The 26,099-nt window shown below is 40.3% G+C and overlaps 1 protein-coding gene across 2 annotated transcripts in view; it reads right to left on the bottom strand.

Annotated features, from left to right (window-relative positions):
• Positions 1-673: 673 nt before the first annotated feature.
• Positions 674-26,099, bottom strand: part of dgcr8 (DGCR8 microprocessor complex subunit) — a 65,185-nt gene continuing 39,759 nt past the window's right edge. Inside the window, exons 10-14 of one of the 2 annotated variants that reach the window (XM_073051906.1) lie at positions 20,642-20,742; positions 15,531-15,637; positions 14,103-14,230; positions 11,942-12,055; positions 674-2,686 (exon numbers count right to left, since the gene is read on the bottom strand). In XM_073051906.1, coding sequence (XP_072908007.1) covers positions 2,603-2,686; positions 11,942-12,055; positions 14,103-14,230; positions 15,531-15,637; positions 20,642-20,742 — 534 coding nt within the window. In that variant the 3' untranslated portion in view covers positions 674-2,602. Of the gene's footprint in view, positions 2,687-11,941; positions 12,056-14,102; positions 14,231-15,530; positions 15,638-20,641; positions 20,743-26,099 lie in introns of those variants that run through there. The other variant, XM_073051907.1, reaches the window with a different exon arrangement.

Raw genomic sequence — 26,099 nt, 5'->3', positions numbered from 1 at the left:
TAGTAAATGAAGACCAAGTCACTATAAGAGAACCAGTTTATAAAGCTTTGTTTTGTACAATTCAGGAAGTAAACACAAGAAAAACATATCAAACTTTCCAAGAATTTGTCTCTGCACTCGTGAGAATACAGATTTCCATGAATGCTTTCTTTGTTCACTGGAATTCATTTGCTCCTTGACAGTTCATAAAGAATCACACTTAAAAACTTCTTGAACATACAATATATTAGTTATTAGAAGCTTTGCTGGAATAAATTCAGACATCAATACCAGTAATAACTACAGTTGATTAATAGCCATATATAAAGTTGTCTTCAAATTTCTGGATAAATCAAATGCAATTTTACAAAAAAAAAACCCAAATTTCATAATGTTAAGACTTCAATACTGTTCTTGGAGTGTTAGTGCTTTCCCATTTTTAAATGACCTCTTAAATTTTAAGTCCTTGTTGTGCATAAAAATCTTTATCATTCGATACAAGTTTAACATACTTTCAGGCCAATTGGTTATTCCTTCCTATAACAGCATGTACACAATAATACAACAACAAGACATGCCTTTTTAAAAAAAGAAGAAGAATGCACTATAGCCAATCAAAAGACACCCATAATCACAAGTCTTGTTTCCAATGTGTTAAAAAAAGGTGGTCAAATTACAATCCTTTACTTCATGATTACCTTTGAGACAGAAATAAATCGACGTGTTTAATTAAAAAGAAACATCTACATTGAATATGTACTTACAAATCACAATCCATTCACACAAATACCAACTTTAAACGTACAAATTAATTAGGAAGGTAAGACAACTAGTATTTGTTTAGGATTCATAAAGTTGATCACGTGAATGCTAAACCACTATCAGTACTCTCTCACAGCAGCTCTTGTGCTTATGTGCAAAGGCGAGAAATGTTGCATTCAACAGAAGTGTAGTAAACATTTAAAACACACGAAAAACTTGACAAAACAGTGCACAACGTAAATTTTGTTCCAGCAGTTACTGCATTTTTCTTCCCCCCTCCCCCATCCCCACGGCACTGTTGAAGCCTGCAGCAAGCATTAAAAATGTATTAGTCTTGTCAGTTTGCATAAGACACAATTATAAAGCTTTGGTTCACGTTTCCAAGAGTACACAGGAGCTTTGTCATGGTACTTTGTTTCCTTCCGGTTATTAGTTTGTGTTCAAGTGAAGTAGAAAAGCTAAGTTGTTAAAGAAAACTACTGTAAATATAAGACGATGAGAACTATTTCAAGCATCTCTTTCAAACCTCCAAATGTGCATACCTGGTTATAATGTAAATTGTAGTTGGAGAAACAATACATTTTATAACCTACTCTCCAGCCAGTAGGCAAATCAAACCTATTCACTCGTATGTTAATAATCTGTTCCAATTAAAACAGAAGGCCACACTAAAACAAATACAAACAAAAATCTACAACAAAAAATATTGAGCAAGTGAGTTAGAATTTAAAACTTGCAAGATCTGGGCTTAAAACAATACTGCAAATCAGAAACAGGGTCTTTAAATAAAGACACATAACTGTAACTCCAGCTCTAATACTAAACTTCGAAGCTGATGGCACTAACATACTGCCACAAAAATGACACATTTTCTATATGCCTGAACGATAGGAGTTGAAAGTGAAAGACAAACATCGCAAGCTCTTCAACGGTATCTTGCAGTCTCAACATGCATTATAGTTACTTATATGTGATCTAGATTTTTGACCATTTCCAGATTTAAAAAACGATGCATATTAACAGATTGAAATCAAAGTCACAATTGCTACGAAATGTGTTGAAAATGCCATTGTATCCATGTAGTAGAGACCACGGTAGTTACTATTTTCCAATTTAAGAACCATTTGTGAATGATTACATCCTACAAAGGCCACCATTAAAACCGTTGAGTCAAAATACCAGTACCTTAAGCTCTAATATTTCCAAAAAACCCCAATTTTCTCCAAAACCCTCTCCTCAAATGATCTCATGTATAAACTTTGTGTTTCTTCAGTAATGGCTAAGTGTCACTTCATTTCAAAATGTAGTTTACTCATAAAGTTGCTTAAAAACTGCTAACAAAAAAAAGTAGTATTAAAAAGAAATAACTTAAGATTGTGTCTACTAAAAGCCATCTCACACTGGCACCAGGTTACATGTAAACAATGAAAAGTACTTCTTCCAGTAAGTTACCCCCCTCAGTATAAGAAGGGTTAATTGACCAACAGCTCAGTGCATAATATTTCAGTCACCATTCTAAAGCTGGCCAATGCAGGAAATTCAAAAGACCCCTACAATTTAATTAATCAAATTATAAATTCACTGGTCTAAAGGTTCTTTTCTGAGGTAATATCCAACATTCTCTGAATCTACCTTTAGTCTCATTTCCTTTCCTATCACAGAGGTAAAGATTCAAGTTCAGTAATATATTGCCTGTTGTAATGGTAATGCATAAGTAAATGAGTACACTGTTAACCTATGATGGGGAGACTTTGAAAATTGTACAAATTTTGCAACCGAAGTTTTTTTAAAATAAGGTTACAGCGATAATTGTCGAGGATGAATTTGTCCAGTGCGTTATTGCTGTCCACAATGCAGTGCTTTACACATCAACAGTACAAAGAGGTTCACTGCCTGGCTGTGCTGATTCCATTATTGTCATTTTCGGCTTCTTACGTGTTTCCTCCTTTATGGGGATGAGATAGCAGTGGAGGAGACAAAAGAAAAAAAATATTACTTGCAATTATTTTCAAATCTTTGACATTAGAAACAGGAGCAGACGTCAGCCATCCGGCTCATTTTGCCTGCTCCATCATTTAATAAGATTTTTCCCCATTACCCTCAAGTCCCCTGCAATGCAAATATCAATCTTTCCAAATATGCTTAAATAAGATAGCCTCTATTGCTTCCCTGGGCAGAGAATTCCACAGATTTACTTCTCTGGGAAAAACATTTTCTCTTCATCTCCATCTTAAACTGACTACCTCAAATCTTGAGGCAATATCCCCTACTTCTAGTCTCACTTATTAGTGTAAACAACTTTACTGCCTCTATTTTATCTATTTCATAATTTTATGATTCTTCTAGATCCCCTGTCATTCTTCTGAATTCCAGTGAGTACAGTCCCAGGTAATTCAATCTCTTCTCACAGGTTAATCGCTTCATCTCTGGTATCAATCTTGTTGGTCCTCCTCTGCACCACTTCCAAAGCCAATATACCTTTCTTCAAGTGAGGAGACCTGAACTGTCTGCAGTACTCTGTAAATTTGCAGTGTCATCTCCCAGCTCTTAAATTCAATCCCTTTTGCAATGAAGGCCAACATTTCATTGGCCTTCTTAGAGGCATGTGGTATGATGAGAGGCTGGATAAACTTGGGTCGTTTCTCTGCAGCGCCAGAGGCTGAGGGGAGATCTGATAGAGATTTACAAGATTATGAGAGGCATAGATTGAGTGGAGAGACAGTATCTGTTTCCCAGGGTTGAATGTCTAATACCAGAGGGCATGCATTGAAGGTGAGAACAAGGGGTAGGTTCAAGGGGGAAGTGAGGGGCAAGTATTTTATTCAGAGAGTGGATGCCTGGATGCGCTGCCTGGTATGGTGATAGAAGGAAAACAGATTGGAGGCTTTTCAGAAGCGCTTGATAAGCACATGGATGTAAGGAAGACGGAGATATGGACACGGCATAGGTATAGTGTTTGGGTGTTTTTGATTTGGTTTACAGTTGGTTTGGCACATCGTGGGCCAAGTTGCCCTTTTCTGTACTCTTCTATAACTTGTTGCATTTGCAAACCAATCATGCACAAGCACTCCCAAGTCCCTTTGCACAACAGCATGCTGCAGTATTTCACTATCTGATTGTCTAACTTTTCTTCCAAAAGTAGGTGACCTCTCATTCACCAATGTTGTACTCCATCTGCTAGACCCTGTCCACTCTATATTCCCCTGCAGGATCTCCACATTCTCTGCACAATTTGCTTTTAAATTCAGTGTAGTGCCATCAGCAAACTCAGGAAACACTACCCTTGGTCCTCCCTTCCAAATTGTTCATGCAGGATCATAAACAGTTGTGTGTCCAGCACTGACCACTGTGGCACTCCATTCACCAGACTACCAAACAATTTATCCCAACTCTCTGGCCTATTACCTGCATCCAGACATACTTACTTTTTTGGTTAGGTTTTTTATAAGGCACATTATTGAACACTTTTGGAAAACCGAGTATACAATACTCAATTCAAATATCAACGGTGCTCATTATATTCCAGTAAGTTTGTCAAATGGGCCTGGTTCTTCATGGATCCATGCTGTGCCAGCCAGATGGAGCATCTTCTATCCAAATGCCTCGCCTTAATGATAACTTCAAATATTTTCCCAACTACAGGCATTAAGTTAACTGGCCTATAGTTACCTACATTTTACCTACATCCTTTTAAAAAAAAAAATAATGCTGTGATGTTCATTATCTTCCAAGGATATTAAAGGATATAAAATTATCAAGCCAAGAATGACTGAATGCAAGTTGAGTAAAGGAGTATCAATGAGCAAAGATTTTAGCAAGGCATTTGATAAAATTACAAACCAAAAAAAAAATCTTTAGAAAAGTTAAATTTCACAGCGTATAAAGAAAAATGGCAAACTGAGCCAAAGCAAACACGAGGAAATCTGCAGATGCTGGAAATTCAAGCAACACACACAAAATGCTAGTGGAATGCAGTAGGCCAGGCAGCATCTATAGGGAGAAGCACTGTCAACGTTTTGGACCGAGACCCTTCGTCAGGACTAACTGAAAGGAAAGATAGTAAGAGATTTGAAAGTAGGAGGGGGAGAGGGAAATGCAAAATGATAGGAGAAGACCGGAGGGAGTGGGGTGAAGCTGAGAGCCGGAAAGGTGATTGGCAAAAGGGATACAGAGCTGGAGAAGGGAAAGGATCATGGGATGGAAGGCCTAGAGAGAAAGAAAGGGGGAGGGGAGCACCAGAGGGAGATGGAGAACAGGCAGAGTGATGGGCAGAGAGAGAGAGAAAAAAAGGAGGGAGAAAAAACTAAATATATCAGGGATGAGGTAAGAAGGGGAGGAGGGGTATTAACAGAAGTTAGAGAAGTAAGCGGAACAAGTGCTACATCTGCCCTTACACTTCCTCCCTCATCACCATTCAGGGCCCCAGACAGTCCTTCCAGGTGAGGCGACACTTCACCTGTGAGTCGGCTGGTGTGATATACTGCGTCCGGTGCTCCCGGTGTGGCCTTTTATATATTGGTGATACCCGATGCAGACTGGGAGACCGTTTCGCTGAACACCTACGCTCTGTCCACCAGAGAAAGCAGTATCTCCCAGTGGCCACACATTTTAATTCCACATCCCATTCCTATTCTGATATGTCTATCCATGGCCTCCTCTGCTGTCAAGATGAAGCCACATGCAGGTTGGAGGAACAATATCTTATATACCGGCTGGGTAGCCTCCAACCTGATGGCATGAACATTGACTTCTCTAACTTCCGTTAATGCCCCTCCTCCCCTTCTTAACCCATCCCTGATATATTTAGATTTTTCCCCACTCCTCTTTTTTTCTCTCTCTCTGTCCATCACTCTGCCTGTTCTCCATCTCCCTCTGGTGCTCCCCTCCCCCTTTCTTTCTCCTTAGGCCTCCCGTCCCATGATCCTTTCCCTTCTCCAGCTCTGTATCACTTTTGCCAATCACCTTTCCAGCTCTTAGCTTCATCCCACCCCCTCCGGTCTTCTCCTATCATTTCACATTTCCCCCTCCCACTCCTACTTTCAAATCTCTTACTATCTTTCCTTTCAGTTAGTCCTGACGAAGGGTCTCAGCCCAAAATGTCAACAGTGCTTCTCCCTATAAATGCTGCCTGGCCTGCTGCGTTCCACCAGCATTTTGTGTGTGTAAGCTGTACCAAAGCGTTAGTAAGCAAGGAGTTATTATTAAAATACGTACAATACTGTGCAAAAGTCCTTGTTACATATATACAGCTAGGGTGCCTAAGACTTGCACAGTACTGTAGTAATTTTATGTATTGCACTGTACTGTTGCTGCTGCTACAAAAAAAACAAATTTCATGACGTATGTGAGTGATGATAAACCTGATTCTGATATGGGTCTCTATTGTGGACTGAGAGTGGGAAGGAGGCAGGGAAAGGGGAATCACGTTTCGGAAAAGGGGACAGGAGAGGGGAGGGAGTCAGAAGCACCAGTAAGACATCCTGTAATGATCAATATGCCGATTGTTTGGAATCAAATCACCTTGCCTGGTGTCTCAGGGCTGGGTATGTCTGCACCCACGCCACTCCCTCCTCCACCCCGGTCCTCTTTCTCTGCTATCTGTCCCATACCCCTCCCACGGCGCACCACCCTCACCATTTCCATTCCCAACATCCTTTGCTCACAAGTTTTACAAATACTCTCTCTGCTCCAGGTTGATAAACGTTGTACTGTGCAAAAGTCTTAGGCACCTGAGCTATACAGTTGCAAGAAAAAATTTGCAAACCCTGGTTTTCTGCATTAATTACTCACAAAATGTGGTCCAATCTTCATCTAAGTCACAATAATAGACTAACACAGTCTACCAAACTACCAACACACAAACAATTGTACTTCTTCTCATCAATACTGAGTACACCATTTATACAATCACAGTCTAGGTTTAAGAATGTAAACCTCTGGGGTAGTACCTTCTACAGAAGCTATTTGGAGTCAGGTGTTCCAATCAATGAGTGCTGAAGGAGATGACAAAGAACAAGGGTAACAGCAAAAGATCTGCAGAAATATCTTGAACTTACTAAAATCTCTGTTCATCTGTCCACTAAAAACACTGAGCAAAATGGTGTTCTTGGAAGGACACTGTTGCTCTCAAAAAAAAATATTGCTGCACATCTCAACTTTGCTAAAGACCACCTAGATGTTCCACAATGCTTCTGGGACAATGGTCCGTGGACAGATGAGACAAAAGATGAACTTTTTGGCAGAAATGTACACCACTAGGCTTGAAGGGAAAAAGGGCTCTGTACACCAACACCAAAACTGTGAAGCATGGTGGAAGGAGCATTATAGTTTGGGGCTGCTTTGCTGCCTCAGGGCCTGGGTAGTTTGCAATCGTTGAGGGAACAATGAATTCAAAATTGTATCAAGACAATTTACAGGAGAATGTCAAGGTAGTGGTCTGTCACCTGAAGCTTAATTGAAGTTGGATGATGCAACAAGAGAATGATCTGAAAGACCAGAGTAAATTAACAGAATTGTCTAAAACGAAGAAAATTCGCAATTTCGAACAGCCAAATCTGAGTCCAGACCAATTGAGATGCTGTGACGTGACCTGAAGAGGGCTGTTCATGCAAGGTATCCCAGAAATATTGATGAACTGAAACAGTTTTGTATGAAGGAATGGTCTATAATTCCTTGCCATTGTGCAAGTCTGTTCAGCAGCTACAGGAAACATTTCGTGAGGTTATTGCTGCTAAAGGAGATTTTACCAGTTATTAATACAAGAGATCAAGTACTTTTCCAGCCTGGACAGTGAATGATTAAACAATGTGTTTAATCACAAGACATGAAAAATACAATTGTTTGGTGTTATTAGTTTAGGCAGATTGTGTTTGTCTATGATTGTGACTGAGATGAAGATAAGACCACATTTTATGAGTAATTAACGCAGAAAACCAGGTAACTGCAAAGGGTTCACAAACTTTTTCTTTCAACTTTCTGACAGAAATATTTCAAATGTCATTAGAAACAGGGATGGTGCTAGAGGATTGGCGTATTGCTCATGTGGTTCCATTTAAAAAGGGTTCTAAGAGTAAACCTAGCAATTATAGGCCTGTCAGTTTGACGTCAGTGGTGGTAAATTAATGGAAAGTATTCTTAGAGATGGTATATATAATTATCTGGATAGACAGGGTCTGATTAGGAACAGTCAGCATGGAATGTCATGTTTGACAAATCTTATTGAATTTTTTGAAGAGGTTACAAGGAAAGCTGACGAGGGTAAAGCAGTGGATGTTGTCTATATGACTTCAGTAAGGCCTTTGACAAGGTTCCACACAGAAGGTTAGTTAGGAAGGTTCAATCGTTAGGTATTAATATTGAAGTAGTAAAATGGATTCAACAGTGGCTGGATGGGAGATACCAGAGAGTAGTGGTGGATAACTGTTTGTCAGGTTGGAGGCCGGTGACTAGTGGTGTGCCTCAGGGATCTGTATTGGGTCCAATGTTGTTTGTCATATACATTAATGATCTGGATGATGGGGTGGTAAATTGGATTAGTAAGTATGCAGATGATACTAAGGTAGGTGGCGTTGTGGATAGAACATAGAAGATAGAATAGTACAGCACATTACAGGCCCTTCGGCCCACAATGTTGTGCCGACCCTCAAACCCTGCCTCCCATATAACCCTCCACCTTAAATTCCTCCATATACTTGTCTAGTAGTCTCTTACAACTTCACTAGTGTGTCTGCCTCCATCACTGACTCAGGCAGTGCATTCCACGCACCAACCACTCTCTGAGTGAAAAACCTTCCTCTAATATCCCCCTTGAACTTCCCCCCCCTTAACTTAAAGCCATGTCCTCTTGTACTGAGCAGTGGTGCCCTGGGGAAGAGGCGCTGGCTGTCCACTCTGTCTATTCCTCTTAATATCTTGTACACCTCTATCATGTCTCCTCTCATCCTCCTTCTCTCCAAAGAGTAAAGCCCTAGCTCCCTTAATCCCTGATCATAATCCATACTCTCTAAACCAGGCAGCATCCTGGTAAATCTCCTCTGTACGCTTTCCAATGCTTCCACATCCTTCCTATAGTGAGGCGACCAGAACTGGACACAGTACTCCAAGTGTGGCCTAACTAGTTTTATAGAGCTATATCATTACATCGCGTCTCTTAAACTCTATCCCTCAACTTATGAAAACTAACACCCCATAAGCTTTAACTACCCTATCTACCTGTGAGGCAACTTTCAGGGATCCGTGGACATGTACCCCCAGATCCCTCTGCTCCTCCACACTACCAAGTATCCTGAAGTAGGTTTTCAAAGCTTGCAGAGAGATTTAGGCCAGTTAGAAGAGTGGGCTGAACAATGGCAGATGGAGTTTAATGCTGGTAAGTGTGAGGGTTACATTTTGGTAGGAATAATCCAAATAGGACATACATGGTTAATGGGAGGGCATTGAAGAATGCAGTAGAACAGAGTGATCTAGGAATAATGGTGCATAGTTCTCTGAAGTTGGAATCTCATGTGGATAGGGTGGGGAAGAAAACTTTTGGTATGCTGGTCTTTATAAATCAGAGCATTGAGTATAGGAGTTGGGATGTAATGTTATAATTGTACAAGGCATTGGTAAAGCCGAATTTGGAGTATTGTGTACAGTTCTGGTCACTGAATTATAGGAAAGATGTCAACAAAACAGAGAGAGTACAGAGAAGATTTACTAGAATGTTACCTGGGTTTCAGCACCTAAGTTACAGGGAAAGGTTGAACAAGTTAGGTCTTTATTCTTTGGGGCGTAGAAGGTTGAGGGGCGACTTGATAGAGGTATTTAAAATTATGAGGGGGATAGATAGAGTTGACGTGAATAGGCTTTTTCCATTGAGAGTAGGGGAGATTCAAACAAGAGGACATGAGTTGAGAGTTAGGGGGCAAAAGTTCAGGGGTAACACGAGTGGGAATTTCTTTACTCAGAGAGCGGTAGCTGTGTGGAACAAGCTTCCAGTAGAAGTGGTAGAGGCAGGTTCGGTATTGTCATTTAAAGTAAAATTGGATAGGTATATGGACAGGAAAGGAATAGAGGGTTATGGGCTGAGTGCGGGCCAGTGGGACTAGGTGAGAGTAAGCTTTCGGCATGGACTAGAAGGGCCGAGATGGCCTGTTTCCATGCTGTAATTGTTATATGGTTATAACTGTATTGCTACAGTACCTAAGACTTTTGCATAGTGTTGTATTTTCAACTGAAAGGATGTTTCCAAAACAGCTCTGCAAAAAATGCAATTTTAGGCCTTTCAGTTTCTATTGTGTACAGGGAGACTTACCGTGGGGGAGAGGAAGGGATTAAGTTTGTGTGGTTACCAATGGAGACAAAATGCCCCAGATTGCACAGAAGTTGGCACAGTTAGTCAGGCATAAAAGGACGATGACATTCAAGTCATGTGAGGTAAACCATTTTGGGAGGCAAACAAAATCAGAGAAAACATAAATTGAAAGGTCATCGGGAAACGTTGAGGAAACAAGTGGATCTTGAGCTGCACCCCACAGATGGCTCTGAACACTCATCATGGTATTCTTACAGGTTCAGAGAATATTTACAATGCTAGAGAATGAGTTTTATTAGAAGTTAGCAGCCAAAGGGAAGATCTAATTTGAAGTTATAAAATTAAGGAAGATCTTAATGGCAGGGGTTCCCAACCTTTATTATACCATGGACCCCTAACATTAACCGAGGGGTCTATGAACCCCATGTTGAGAATGCCTACTGTAAGGAAACTATTTTTCCTCAGCTGGTTCAATAACAAGAAAGGACACATTTCAGGTAATGCAGAGGATTAAAAAATCTAATTCTCAGCCTTGCGGTATGGATAGGGGTGAACTTCCTGAAAGCATGGAAGAGACTGAAATCCCCATCAGGTTGAAGAAATGTAGAACACTTGACATTTTGGAATTTGCAAGGCTGGAGATAGAGAACTGGAAAGATCAGTTAAGTATTTTCTCTCCAGATAGTGTAACTTCCTGTGCTCCAAGTCTTTTTATCTTCAAATTTCCTTTCAAAGTCAGAGGAAGAGATACATCTTAGGATTATAGTTTCCTGATCATGGTTCACACTTAACAAATGGGAAAACGGACAAAGGACTGGCCATGCCTTGTAGCCGTGGTACTATAAGCTACCTGAACAGTAGTGGTAGGGAAGAGGTGTGTGAACAAAGAATTAGCCATTAAAACGTAACACAAACTATCCCATTCAATTGTTCAGGAACTGAAAAGCTTGTCATATGAGGAGCGATTGTTGGCTCTGGGCCTCTACTCACTGGAATTCAGAAGGAGGGGAGACTTCATTGAAACCTACCAAATGTTGAAAGGCCTCGACAGAGTGGACGTGGCGAGAATGTTTCCTATGGTGGGAAAATCTAAGACCAGAGGGAACAGCCCCAGAATAAAGGGACATCCTTTTAGAATGGAGATGAGGAGAAAGTTCTTTAGTCAGAGAGGTGAAGCCGTGTAATTCGTTGCCACAGGCAGCTGTGGAGGCCAAGTCATTGAGTTTATTTAAGGCACAGGTTGATAAATTCTTGATTAGTCAGGGCATGAAGGAATAAAGGAGAAAGCAGGAGATTGGAACTCAGGGGGAAAATAGATCAGCCATGATGAAATTACAGAGTAGACTCGATGGGCTAAGTGGCCCAATTCTGCTCCTATATCTTAAGATTTTACTTAACTTTAGTTAGGCCATATCTGGAGTATTGCATACAGTTCTGGTTACCCCATATAGAAAGGATTTATATGATTATGAGAGGCATAGATAGTGGACAGAGTGTATTTGTTTCCCAGGGTTGAATTGTCTAATACCAGAGGGATAGGCTCAAAAGGGGTTATGTGGGGTAAGTTTTTTTACTCAGAGTGGTAGATGCCTGAAATGGTGGTAGAGGCAAATACATTAGAGGCTTTTAAGATACACTTTTTCAGGCACATGGAAGTGAGGAAGATGGATGGATATGGACACGGCGTCGGTAGGAAGGATTAGTGTCTGGGTGTTTCTGATTTGCTGGTTTGGCACAACACTGTGGGCTGAATGGCCTGTTCCAGTGCTGTACTCCTCTATGTTCTAACACAAGAGGATTTACAAAAGATAGAAAATAAGAGACAGGCTTTGGTGGAATCAATTATTTTTACAGCAGTCAGGATAGGAAACAAGTCCCTGTAAAAGGGAAAATAAAGAAAATTACCCTGTCCCGTGCCAGCTTCCTCATCTCATCTCGTAACTTATTCAAAATATGCAGATTTGGTTTGTTCTTTTTGGCGTACTGCTGCAGTTCAATCACACTTTTATCAGACATTTCCTGCATGAAAATAACAGAAAGATGTGCATATTAAAATGGCAGATAAAAACCACAGGTATCACAAGTAATAGGAATAAAAAAGGAACAGCAAGTCATTTTAAATTCCATATACAAGAAACAGGTTTCTTAAGGTTGCTATAACAGGGGGTGGTAATGGGGCCAAGGTCCCACTATCAATTAAATGCTCCCAATGCCGTGGATCTCAAATAGCCCCTGACAGCCAAGTCCAGCTCCTGGCCTTCAAGTGTGGCTTAGCTATGAAACCCGGTAGAACTGTTTCTACTGACAGAAGAAGGGGCATAAGTGGGTTACTGGCACCTTAAAACCAACCGCTTCAAGCAGATGGGGTTCGTCAGCCGTGGTTGGCAACTCATCTAGAAGGTGGAAAATGCTTGATCTTAAACCTTTGCTGCCTTGCAGCCATACCCAGCTCATGAGGAAGGCTTCAGGAGTAAACTCCGAGGAAGTAAAATCCAGAGGTGGAGTCCCCAAGGCAGTCTTACATTGAGTTCAACACCGACTGGCAACACCTGCAATGCTGCTGGTGCCAAATCGTATTAGTTTCTGCCGTTCCTTTGATTCATCAGATGCGTGGAGAGGGGGGGAGTCTACTACATGGGCAACAGCTTGTTCTCCACATTGTACCGTCCAGGCTTGCATATCTAGACAACTAGGACACAACATCCATGGTCAACACTTACCAGTGGAGGCCTCAAATATAAGAACCAATACCAGGTCATTGTATACATTGTGTTATTTTTTAGTTGTGTTCTTTATTTTATTTTGTGTGTTTTTATATTGTGTAGAATCGGATCTGGGGTAATTTCATCCTCCTTTACACTTGTGTACTGGAAATGACAAACAATCCTGAATAACCACATATCAAATGCATTGACAACTTTTCTCAACTTGAAATGTCTTAGATGAGGCTGTCATTGGTTTGAGCTGCAAGTCCCTGCACTCCACGCTGCATTTTATCCTGGCACTCCATTGTGTGAAACCATTCAACCAGCTTGAGCAGGCAGGCTCAACACCAGCTCTCCAGAGCTATTCAGGATGGGGAATGACTCCTGACTCTACTGACATTGTTTGCAGCCAATGACACTGTTTAAACATTCTACTGTTCAGTAAAGAAAACAATTACCATTTTTGTTTCCAGTTGGAACACAGTCTATCGGGTAAATGTGTGATCAGGATTAGAAAAATTATGTCACTCTCTTTTTAGAATATAACAAGATTAGATTGACTAGTTGCATGTACATTGAAATAGATGGTGAAATGTGTCACTTGCTTCAAACCAATCAGTGAGGATTGTCTTGGGCAGCCTACAAGTATCACTACACTTCCAGTACCAACGTGGCATTCCCACAACTCATTAAACTTAACTTGTTATTTGGACCGTGGGAGGAAACCTTGCGGTCATGGGGAAAACATGCAAACTCCTTGTAGACAGCAATGGGAAATGAACCCTGATCTTAGTACCGTAAAATGTTGCACTACATGATACACATACGTCTGAAAAGACCACAACTACATCGTAGGCTTGGAGGCTCACATGTTTCAATGACCCTGAGAGCTGTGTTGACTGGAGTCAGGGCTTTATGCTTTAACTCTTGCTAGGGTCACCCGTACCAAACAGGCCAAAGGGTAGAGGCCAGATTAAGAGTGGTCCACCAATGGTCTAGGTTCCGGGGTTCAGCTCAGGGCCAACAACCCCGACTGGTCAAACAAAATTGTTATGGAAACAACAATGAAGATTCCTTCCAAATTTGAGTGTGACAGTACTCCTGAGTCTCCACTCGAGATTTGCATGACTAACAGTAGTGAAAACCGAGCGAAGCAACTGACATGATGAAGGAAGGCCTAAACACTGCCAGAGATGGAAGACCTCCATTGTTGCCCTAAAGGCCAGCGAAGTAAGTGGCAAGATTTCAACTCTACATTATAGTGCTGCTCTGTAATTTAAATGTTTAAATTATACTTCCACAACCTACCAGAATGGAGGCATTTAAATCATGATCAAACATTAATTTCAGACTATATTTACCTGTTTGACCATTTTATTGCTTTCCCTGCCATACATGCGTAATAGTGACCCCCAGTTCTTCACATGAGGATGCAGTAACTGTAGGATTTTCTGAGATGCCAACTGCTTGCCAACTCGCTTATTTTTACCTGAGAAATTAAATTTTTCCTTTTATTACAGTGTTGTAAAATTGGAATTATCTCCCAATTTCATTTTCCATCCACCAAAGGCCAATTCAAATCAGACAGGTGAACGTACAAATGTAAGCTTCAAGTAAATGCTCAGTATGACATGTAAACCACTGAACCAGCACTCAGAAATTATCAATTAAAAGACTACAGAGAACATTTACAAGGATGTTGCCAGAACTTGAGGATCATAATTACATAGGTTGAATAGGTTAGGACTTTATTCCCTGTAGTATACAAGAACAAGGGAAGATTTAATAGAGGTATACACAATTATGAAGGGTAAAGATAGGGTAAATACAAGCAGGCTGAGGTTGCATGAAAATAGAGCGAGAGGTGAAAGGTTAAATATTTAAGAGAGAATATGAAGGGGTTCTTCTCAGAGGGTAGTGAGAGTGTGTAACTAGCTGCCAATGGAAGTGATGGATGCAGGGCCATTTAAGAAAAAGTTGGTCAATACGTGTATGGGCAATGTATGGAGGGACTAGATGGACCAAAGGGCCTCTTTTGGTGTGTTGCAGTGGTCTATAGATAGAAACCAATGCAAAAGAAGAAAGCAAAAATGCCAGAATCAGTATATTAGACTTAATGGGTAGCTCAATTTTACAGAGGTACTGAAAACCAAATTTAAATTGGCCTTCACATTTCATTAACAAAGAACTGAAATCCATTAACATCACTTGGAGGCTATCAAGAAACAACACAGCCAAAAACTTCAAAGTCCTGAATTTCTAAAATTTTGCAATTTTTGATTCAGAGAGATTTATCATGGGAGTACAAGCACTCACATCAAATTCATAAAGCCTCAGTTAAAATAAAACTGTTTCAAAGAAAACTGTTCCAACTATGCTGTCACAGTCTCTAATAAAAGATGATCAATTTTCATTCAGCTACCTGACCAACATGCTATTGGCTAGGTCTAGCATGTGATCCTGACGTCAAGCACCAAGGAGCCAATGGGTAAGAATAGGACCTTCATCTCCAACAACGCCCAACCTTATTGTGAAATGTTAAGAAGCAGCACTTCTCCTGAACCACAACCCCCCCCCCCCCCCCAAACCAGTCTTTCAATGAGCTGGAGTAATGCTTCAAGGCTATAGAGCAGAAACATGACTTGGACACCCATTATGGACATGCATTTGATAAATATTTCAATAATCAAAAATTACACAAAGACATATGACACTCTTTAATAGCTTTGTGGATGAAGTATTATATAAAAAAAAACAGACTTAACATCAACACTTATTCCCATACTTACACCAGCCCCTCACTGTGTGTTTGCCACAGGTCATGACATATTCACTCTTCTGGTTTTTACCAGGAATTACCTCAAACTTAATGCTTGTGTCGCCCATTCCATGATTTCTGAAAATAAAATATTTTTAGTCTGTACCAAGGAATCAAGTCAAAACAGGTTCTACTAACTTCACACTAAGTTAAAAAAAAAATTCTGCAAATCTTCAACAACATACTAAAAGAGCTGGGGGAACTCAGTGGGTCAGGCAGCATTTATGGACAGAAATAAACAGTTTATGTTTTGGGCCGAGACCATTCATTAAAAATACAAGCATGAAATCTGCATGAATGATACCTCTGCAAACAAAGTTCAAAGTAAATTTATCACTGAAGTACATATATGTCATCATATATAACCCTGAGACACATTTGCTTGCAGGGACACTCAAGAAATCCATAGAGTACTAAGCATAACAGAATCAATGAAAGACCACACCAACATGTGCAAAATACAACAAACAGTGAAAATACAGGAAGAAAGAAATAATAAACGAATAAGCAACAAATATCGAGAACATGAGATAAAGAGTCCTCAGAAGTGAGTCTATAGATTGAGGAATCATTTCAACGATGGGCAAGTGAAGTTGAGTGAAATTATCCTCTTGGTTGAGTGGTAGCAACTGTTCCTAAAACAGGTAGTGCAAGTCCTGATGCTCTTGTACCTTCTTCCTGATGGCAGCAGCAAGAACAGAGCACGTCCTGGCCGGTGGGTATCCCTGATGATGGATGCTGCTTTCCTGCAACAACGCTTCAGGTAGATGTGCTCAATGATGGGGTGGGCTTTACCCATGATGGACTGGGCTGTATCCACTACCTTTTGTAGGATTTTCTATTCAAGGGTATTGGTATTCACATACCAGGCTGTGACGTAACCAGTCAATATACTCATTTATAGAAGCTTGTCAAGGTTTTCAATGTCATGTTGAACCTTTGCAAACTTCTAAGGCAGTAGTGGTGCTGCCATGCTTTCTTTACAATTGCACTTGCCCAGGACAGGTCCTCTGAAATGATAACACCGAGTTGTGCGATTTATTCAGCCTGTCCCTCAGTGACCAGAATTTTATTACCTTTTTTTGTCAATGGCATCTTTAACACTAAATCTCCACTATTAGCATAAATACTTTTAAATCTGGTGTTTATTTTGGCAAAAAGTATGGGACAAAAATCTGTCCTCAGCTTCATGCTATTTATACCTGACATGACAGTGCAAGGCTGCTGAGCACTTCTTCACTGACTTCAATAGAAAAGAATTTCAGGAAATGAGTACATCTGGTTAGGATCGAGGACAAATTTCCAGCTGAGGCATAATGCAGACTTCACAGTTTAAAGATGCAGAGTGATGTGTGGAGCTCCTAACATATCAGAATCAGGTTTGTTAACACCAGCATATGACGTGAAATTTGTTAACTTAAAGCAGCAGCAGTTCAATATAGAAGAGAAGAAATAATAAAAATTTAAAAAAATAAATGCATATAGATCAATTATAGTATACAAAGGGTGATTGATAAGATCGTGGCCTCAGGTAGAAGGAGTCAATTTTAGAAAACCTAGGACATTTATTTTTCAACATAGTCCTCTCCTACATTTACACACTTAGTCCAGCGGTTGTGGAGCATATGGATCGTGGACCTCTGGGAAGTGTCCACAGCAGGGGTGATTGATAAGTTGGTGGCCCACAGTAGGCGATTAGTTATTAACTTCAAACTTACATAATTGCAGTGTCCAGATAGGCAAATCTATCCACACTGACTCAAGGCTGTAACTTCTGCCAAAAGTGCATCTATTGACTTGAAAGGGCTGAGTAATTATGCAGTGAATTATTTTATTTAGTAATTGTAATACATTTAGACCAATTTGTAGAAATTTAGTCTTACTTTGACACAAAAAAGGTCTTTTCTGTTGATCAGTGTCAAAAAAGCCAAATTAAATCCACTGTGATTCAACGTTGTAAAACAATAAAACATGAAAACTTCTGATGGGGGGGGGGGGGGAATACTTTTTAATATCCTTTTACAATCCAGCACATATAGTTACAAGACCATAAGATATAGAAGCAGAATTGCCATTTGGCCCATCGAGTCTGCTCCACCATTTCATGATGGATCCACTTTCCTCTCAGCCCCATTCTCCTTCCTTCTCCTTGTATCCCTTCATGCCCTGACCAATCAAGAATCTATCAACTTCTGTCTTAAATATACCCAATGACTTGGCCTCCACATCCGTCTGTGGCAATGAATTCACCAGATTCACCACTCTCTGGTTAAAGAAATTTCTCCTCTTCTCCATTCTAAATGGACGTCCTCTATTCTGAAGCAGTTCTCTCTGATCTTGGAGTCCCCCACCATAGGAAATATCCTCTCTGATTCCACTCGATTAAGGTCTTTCAATATTCAATAGGTTTCAATGAGATCCCCCCCCCCCCCCATCATTCTTCTGAATTCTGGTGTATACAGGTCATGAGCCATCAAATGCTCCTCAAATGGTAAGCCTTTTGAGTGCTCTGCTTATGCAAAACAGTATAATGTTACTGCCAATATTACAGTAAAACAAGCAATATAAAAATGCAAGACAGCAGCTATAAAAAGATACCAGTCCAGGATGAGAGTTTGTGTGTTGGGGAGCGGTAGAGTGGGGTGCAGCAGGGCTCTCAGACAGGGAGTATATGTGAGTGGTGGGGTGGAGATATAAGGAGGTATAAGGCACGCCTTCTGTCTGCTAGCCTGCAGGTCACCCTTGGGCAAGGTGTTGCACTGCTTAGCCCTCCCCCCTCCGGGTCACGTGAAGCCATGGAAGCAGGTGGTGGATGGTTGCTTGAACAGCTGGTGCACATCACCAGTCCTGGTTATGTGACCACTGGCACCAAGTAGACAACCTCTGAAGAGTACTGATAATGGGTAGGGTCACCCATTTTGTAAAGGCACTGCCCAGGGCAATGGCAAACCATTTCTGCCAAAAAACTTTGCCAACAATAATCATGGTCTTGAGACCATGATCACTTACATCATATAATAAACAAATGTACTTGTGTGCTGGGAGGAAGCAGTGTGTTAAGAACCTAGAGGAAGAAGTCATTTCCCAGCCTGACATGAAGGTAGCTGTACTACCTCCTCATATATATTCAAAAATATATTTAATTTGTCACTTTCCTATAATCTGAAATAAAACTGGACATGGAGAAAGCACACAGTAGTGAGTGCCAGGTTACAGCGCTATCTGGATTTCAGCATTGGCTGAATCCAATCAGAAAAGCTTTGGCTGAACTACCATTCATTGCAAGTGGCACGTCAGAAGTTCTTTGAAATCACTGCAGATTTTTCCAAATGTCAAGGAACATTTTCCAAATGTTAAACCTGCACAGCCATGTCTGCTAACTGCATCTGGAAAGTTTAACCTGAATCAGATCAAAAACTCATTCACTGAAACTCGCAGCCTCTTAACATGGCTTTGTACCCTCAATACGGCTTTGAATTAGTTGTACTTCTCTGTTAAACACAACCTCCCTCTTATTGTTTTAGGATTAAGGATTGTTTGTTTCCACTTGTATTATTGACATTTATTAATTTAAAGAGCAAATAAGAGAAATTTAAAAAGCAAACAAGATGCCTGGATGTTAGACCAGTCCCATAATATCCAGAAGAGGGCAGCAAAGCATCACCCATTGCAATGAGCAAAGTTTGATCTCACGACAAAAATATGGAAAGAAACCAAAATTAGCACAGCTTCTTGGTTTGGGTCAAACACTGAAAACTTGTAAAGAAGGCAGTTCTAGTAACTATTCTCTCTTTTGATGTATTTAGAAACAGAAAACCTACAGCACAATACAGGCCCTTTGGCCCACAAAGCTGTGCCGAACATGTCCTTACCTTAGAAATTACCTAGGGTTACCCATAGGCCTCTATTTTTCTGAGCTCCATGTACCTATCCAGGAGTCTCTTAAAAGATGCCATTTTATCCGCCTCCACCACCATTGCTGGCAGCCCATTCCACACACTTAACAGTCTGCGTAAAAAACTTACCCCTGACATCTCCTCTATACCTACTTCCAAGCACCTTAAAAGTGTGTTCTATCGTGTTAGCCATTTCAGCCCTGGGAAAAAGCCTCTGACTATCCACAAGATCAATGCCTCTCATCATCTTATACACCTCCATCAGTATTTCTATACTAACTTACACCATTTACCTCCAAGAAAACCAGAACCTTGTCGTGGTTTGGAGGCTTTTGTGTCAGCAGCTTCCTCTCGGGTTTTCAGTCATGCAAGTCCCAGATGGAGACTCAGGAATACTGTTACACTCAGATATAGAAGGATTTTTCATTGCTGTTTCCATAACAAGTTTGTTTGACTAGTCAGGGTTGTTAGCCCTGCGACAAGTCTTAAAACCACAATTTCTGACTCATGGATTAATGGTCACATGTAACAAGTGACACTACACAACATACTAAAAGGAAATATGGAACAAATAATGAATGTGCCAATGTGCTATACTTTGTTACATGTAATACTACTTCAGCTATAGTCTGAAAACATTGCTAAAACATATTTGATTTCAATGTAATTGGTTGTAATAATTAGCACAGCAGCTTAGCACAATATTACCTGGAAGAAATTCTATTATAATACTATTATTCACAGGGTCAAAGTAAGCTGCAGAGAATTGTAAAATTAATCAGCTCCATGTTGGATATTAGCCTCCACAGTTTCCAGTACCACTTCAAGGAGTGATGTCTCAAAAAGGTAGTATCCATCATTAAGGACCCCCATAACCCAGAAGCCTTGTTCTCATTGCCATCATCAGGAAGGAGGCACAGAAGCCCGAGGACACACACTCAACGATTCAGGAACAGCCTCTTTCCGTCTGCTATCCAATTTCTGAATGGAAATTGAACCCTGAACACTTCTACCTCACTGCTTTGTTTTATTTCTGCTTTGCAATACTGATTTTATTCAATTATATAACATTTCACGACATATGCCATATAAACCAGATTCTGATTCTGATGTCACACTCTGCATGGAAAGCAAACATTCTGTGGTCGATCAAATTAATAAATATAAATACAATTTTACAGCTTACCTCTTAAGGCACTCATGGAGAATTTGATATGGTGACAACAGTCCAGCTTTATTCGTCAGTTCATACACCCTCGAGTCCTCAATACTAATATGGTTGAAGTACTACAATGAAATGAAATTCACATTAATAATACACAAAACACATCCTCACTACTTTGTGTTCATTTTGAGCTTTGCTTTGAATACGCTGGAGAACAAAGATTTTGCTTCCTGAATACTTTTGGGTGTATCTTATGGATTTTGGGCAGTTGATCATGAAAATCACTATAAAATTTCCCCATTGTACACCGTTTTCTTTGAAATCACCTCTATTTGTTATTTCAATTCATAATTCAAGTCAGTTAAAATGTTGCTCACAATGTAAGCTGAAAAGTTTTCTATCTTGTCCAGGCATACCTGGGTAGAGCAGATGCTGCATGGCAAGACAAGTTTTAAAATGGCTATAAATTTTTGTGCGGGATTTCGATATTTAAGACAGGTGTTTCCCAGAATAACTGATGCCAAGATGAAAGAAGGGATATTTGTTAGTCCTCAAATCAAGCAGGTCATAAGTGAACAGCAACTCAAAGAACTCCTAATGGGACCGGAGAAAATCACATGGAAGGCATTCAAGAATGTTTCTTGGGAACTACAGAGCACCAAACCACATGCAGCTGGTTGACAACATGCTTCAAACATTTCAGCATTCCCATTTAGACTAGGTGCTGTCAGTGACGAGCACGATGAAATGTTTCACCAGGACACTGCTGTCATGGAGAAACGGTATCAGTGCAACACTCCATCAATGCTGGCCGATTATTGTTGGGCACTGAAGCAATAAACCTCAGGCACTAAGAACAGATGAGAATCTTCAACAAAATATTTTTAGCTTAATTGAACTATTGCAAAACGCCGGCACCGTTATGCAATTAAATACATATTCAATAAAAGTTAATTTCTTGTTTCTCTAAATTCCTACATGACACAAGAAGTCTGAAATTATATTTGTGTTCAGCATCAAAACGGTCTATCCTAAACAAGTACAAATTCTGAGGAAGAAAAACTTTTGAAAAAGTTTGTTGTCCAGTGGTATATCAATTAAGCATGGTTCAATTCAGGTGCAGTATTAAGCATTGACACTAGATGGCAATATCTAGCTATATCAAGAGTACAAATAAAATTGACCAAAAGGCAAATGAAGTTCAGTGTTGGTGGAGACCAGAAAACAAAGTGTACAGTGTGAAAACAAATGTCAAAAAGTGAGGGTAAATTATACTATGTGTATCCCCTCAGCTGTGCTCCAGCTCATTGTCTTAACAGACATCATGAGCCAAAGATGAACTTGTTAATAATGTTTTGCATACCACTGAGCCAGTTAGCTTTGGTTCTGTTCTGCTTTCTTCCCTGAAAGGTTATCTAAGCAGCCACGATGACTTCAATATCAAACTTTCAAATGTCCAAGGACAAAAAGGAAGAAAAAAAATCTGCCAGGTTCTGTCAGGAAGTTCAAATGGATTGCTGTCCATATGAATGACTTTTTCGGTACGTTCCAAGCACATGAATGCCAATACTCAATACCAATACTTAGCAGCCAACATTTCAAGGAGGGGGACAAATATTTATTTAAAGATACCGTGCAAATCAGGCCCTTCCAGCCCCGAGTCGCACCACCCAGCAACCTACCTATTTAAAACTAGCCTAATCAGAGGACAATTTACAACGATCCAAGTTGTTTCCATTGGTAGGTGAGACTAGTACTAGGGGACATTGCCTCAAGATTCAGGGGAGAAGATTTAAGATGGAGATGAGGAGGAACTGTTTTTTCCAGAGAGTGGTGAATCTGTAGAATTCTCTGCCCAGGGAAGCAGTTGAGGCTTCTTCACTAAATATATTTAAGATACAGTTAGATAGATTTTTACATAGTAGGGGAATTTAGTGTTATGAGGAAAAGGCAGGTAGATGGAGCTGAGTTTACAGACAGATCAGCCATGATCTTATTGAATGGTGGGGCAGGCTCGATGGGCCGGATGGCCTACTCCTGCCCTTATTTTATTGTTCTTATGAACCTAACCAATATGTCTTTGGACTTTTGGGACACCTGAAGGAAACCCACGTGCACATGGGAAGAAATGTACAAAATTGTTTATCGAGGATACTGGAAATGAACTCCCCCGTTACTCTTCCCGAGCTGTAACATTGTGACACTAAACACTACACCACTGTGGTGTTATACTGTTCTTAACTGGCAATGTAACACTGATTATCATAAACACAAGAGTTCTTCAGATGCTGGAAATATTGAGCAAAACACACAAAATGCTGGGGCAGCACAACTCAGGCAGCACCCATGGAGGGGAACATTTTGGGCCGAGACCTTTCAACAACATTTCATCAACAGACACGATTTGCTTGTGTTGAGCAAAGGCTTCAGAATTTCAAAATCATAACATCTAAATACATCCTTCCCTACTGACAAAATAACAACCATATATAAATCATTTAAAAAATAAATAAAGTATTAGAGTTCATTAGTGAAGCAGTAGAAATCTTATGCTTACAGTGGCCACTTTATTATGCACACTTGTACACCTGTTCTTTAATCTAGTTAGCCAATCATGTGACAGTAACTCAGTGCATAAAAGTATGTAGACATAGTCATGAGGATCAGTTGTTAATTAGGCCAAAGATCAGAATGGAGAAGAAATGTGATCTAAGTGACTTTGACCATGGAATGATTGCTGGTGCCAGATGGGGTGGTTTGAGTATCTCAGAAAATGCTGATCCTGGGATTTTCACACATACTCTCTAGATCAGGGGCTCCCAAGTGTTCTTATGCCCTGGACCAATACCATTAAGCAAAGGGGCCAATGAACCCCAGGATGGGAACCCCTTCTATAGAGTTTACAACAAAAGACATCCAGTGCGCAATTCTGTGGGAAAAAATGCCTTGTTAATGAGAGAGGTCAGGGGAGAACTGTCATTCTGGTTCAAGCTGACTGGAAAGTGACAGTAACTCAAATAACCATGCATTACAACTGTGGTGTGCAGAAGAGCATCTCTGAATGCACACACATCAAACCTTGAAGTGGATGGACTGGGTTCCAGTGCTGTACCTAGTAAAGGTGCCACTGAGTGTATGGCAATATTTAAAACAAAAGTCAAAATTCTCAATAGCAAATACACAATGATATTAAGGGATGGAACACACTGTTCTCTGGAGCCACATACACACTTCTCAAACCCACATACTTTAGGTCAAATGTCCAGACCACAAGATGAATCCCGCACACACACAAATAGTTCATTTCATTGTTATTCACAGAAGCTATGAAGGATAAAGGACCCTGGGAATAAAAAGGGCACAGAACTGCCTCCATTTAGTTTAGAAGCTTAACAGACGATTGGTGACATTTAGTAAATGCTGAGTATTAACAGAAAGGAGCTAGAAAAAAGAAAAAAATTGCAACACGGATGTATTTACAAAAAAAAAAATCTGTAGAGGAAGCCGAGATTACTTGGCTTGAGTAAGAACACCAGAGGGCACAGGCTGATATTTTGATAAGGAAGAGATCTGAGAGGTTACGGGAAGCTGAATGATGAAGGAATTTATAAAGAGGACTTCACATTCAAGCATCCTTCTTCAAAAAACTGAAGGAAGCTTTTCAACAATGTCAAATTTTCAGGAGCTAGTTATCAATCATAGCTAGTTATCAATCAATTGACTTTTAACAAATGTTAATTTGCATAGAACCATGCCGCATGAAGAGACCCTTCAACTCATCATGCTCATGTACAGCAAAACTATTTTCTAGCCTTCCATTATGTGGTGCTTTAAGTGCCCATCTAACTGTTTCTAGGTAGTATGGGAGAAGCTGCTTCCATCATCCATTAAGCCAGTGTGTTCCATGTTTCAACCAACCTCTGGATGAAAAATTCTTTCTCAAATCCACTCTAAATATCCAATCACTGACCACAAATCTGAGCTTGGCAATGGCTTGGGGATCTACCCCATCTATACTAATCCTGACTTGGCATTCCTGTCAGCTCTCTCCTCAAAGATGTCTGCCCATAGGGGAAAAACCCAACTGAGTCTCTCCTTAAGGTTAAAACATTTCATCCCAGTTAACATCCTCATAATATACCTCTGGACCTTTTCCAGTGCAATCCATTCTTCTGAAATGCACTGACCATTACTGTGGTCAAACTAATGTTATAAATTATCATATATCATCTTTTATATTGTGCTGACAAATGAAGTATCCCAAAAACCTAACTGACCTTTATCTGTATTTATTCTGCCTTCCTTGGACATGCATACCAACGTCATTAAATACCAAAAGTGCCAGCTCTGTAGGTACCTTGATGGTCTCTGACTTCTAATTGCAAAAACAGCCCTTGACCGTCAAGTCCCTCCCTATCACTGTCTATTTCACAGCCAAGGTGTCAAGTTTTCTAGGATGCCATGGTGTCTTGTTTTCTGGACATTTTCCCCCACGAAGGACCTTGTCAAAAGCTTCACTGAAATTCATGCAGATTGTGTTTAATTAGCCTCATTAACACACACAGAGTGACAATCTACTTTATAACAGGATCTCCCTTTATTAATGCCATCCTGATGATCCTTGATTAATGTGTCTTTTCCAGTGCAGATTAATCCTGTTTCAATAATTAGATCCATTTTCCTTAATCTAACTTGCCTATACTACTTTTAAGAGTTCCCCCTTTGCCGTTTTGATTTAAATGTTAAGTACCTTTTTGCTCTTCATTTCTCAATATCCAGGATTCCTTGGGAGTCATTGTGTAAAATCCTCACCAATGGCCAAGTACAAGTTCACTGTTAGTTAACAATATACATGTATACCATCAAACGAGGCAACGTTTCTCTAAACCAGGGCATACAGCATGGTAGTACACATGGCACACATATAATACTCAATAACTTAGGAAAGTCAGAATAAAATCTACAGATGAATTACACATAGATAAAGTGCACAAATTAAATACTGTAGGGTACAGTACGAATTATCCAGTGACATTTCGAATGTGATGTGGCAGGGAGTTCAGAAGCCAATGGCCTGAGGGAAGAAACCGTTTCCCATCCTGACCATTCTTGTCTTTATGCATCGAAGTGTCCAGTCTGATGGTAGAAAATCAAAGAGGATACTAGATGGATGGATGGGATCCTTAATAATGCTAAAGGGCCCTGCCTACACAGCACTCCTGATAAACATCCTCGATGGATGGCAGGGTGATCCCTATGATCTTTCTGACTGTTCTTACAGTCCTTTGTCGGGACTTCCGGTCCGATGCTTGACTGCTCCCTTATCAGGAGGAGATACAACTTGTCAGTACGCTCTCAATGATGCTCCTATAAAATTCAGTTAAGGTGGGCAGGGGGCAGCCTCGCTTGTCTCAATCTCCTTAGAAAGTGGAGGCACTCTGTGCCTTCTTGTTCAGGGAGGTGATATTAAGGGACCAGG

Source organism: Hemitrygon akajei, chromosome 7 (genome assembly GCF_048418815.1).
Source record: "Hemitrygon akajei chromosome 7, sHemAka1.3, whole genome shotgun sequence".
Classification (NCBI taxonomy): domain Eukaryota; kingdom Metazoa; phylum Chordata; class Chondrichthyes; order Myliobatiformes; family Dasyatidae; genus Hemitrygon; species Hemitrygon akajei.
The sequence above is the reverse complement of the archived record's forward strand: the minus strand, read 5'-3'. Positions and strand labels throughout refer to the sequence as shown.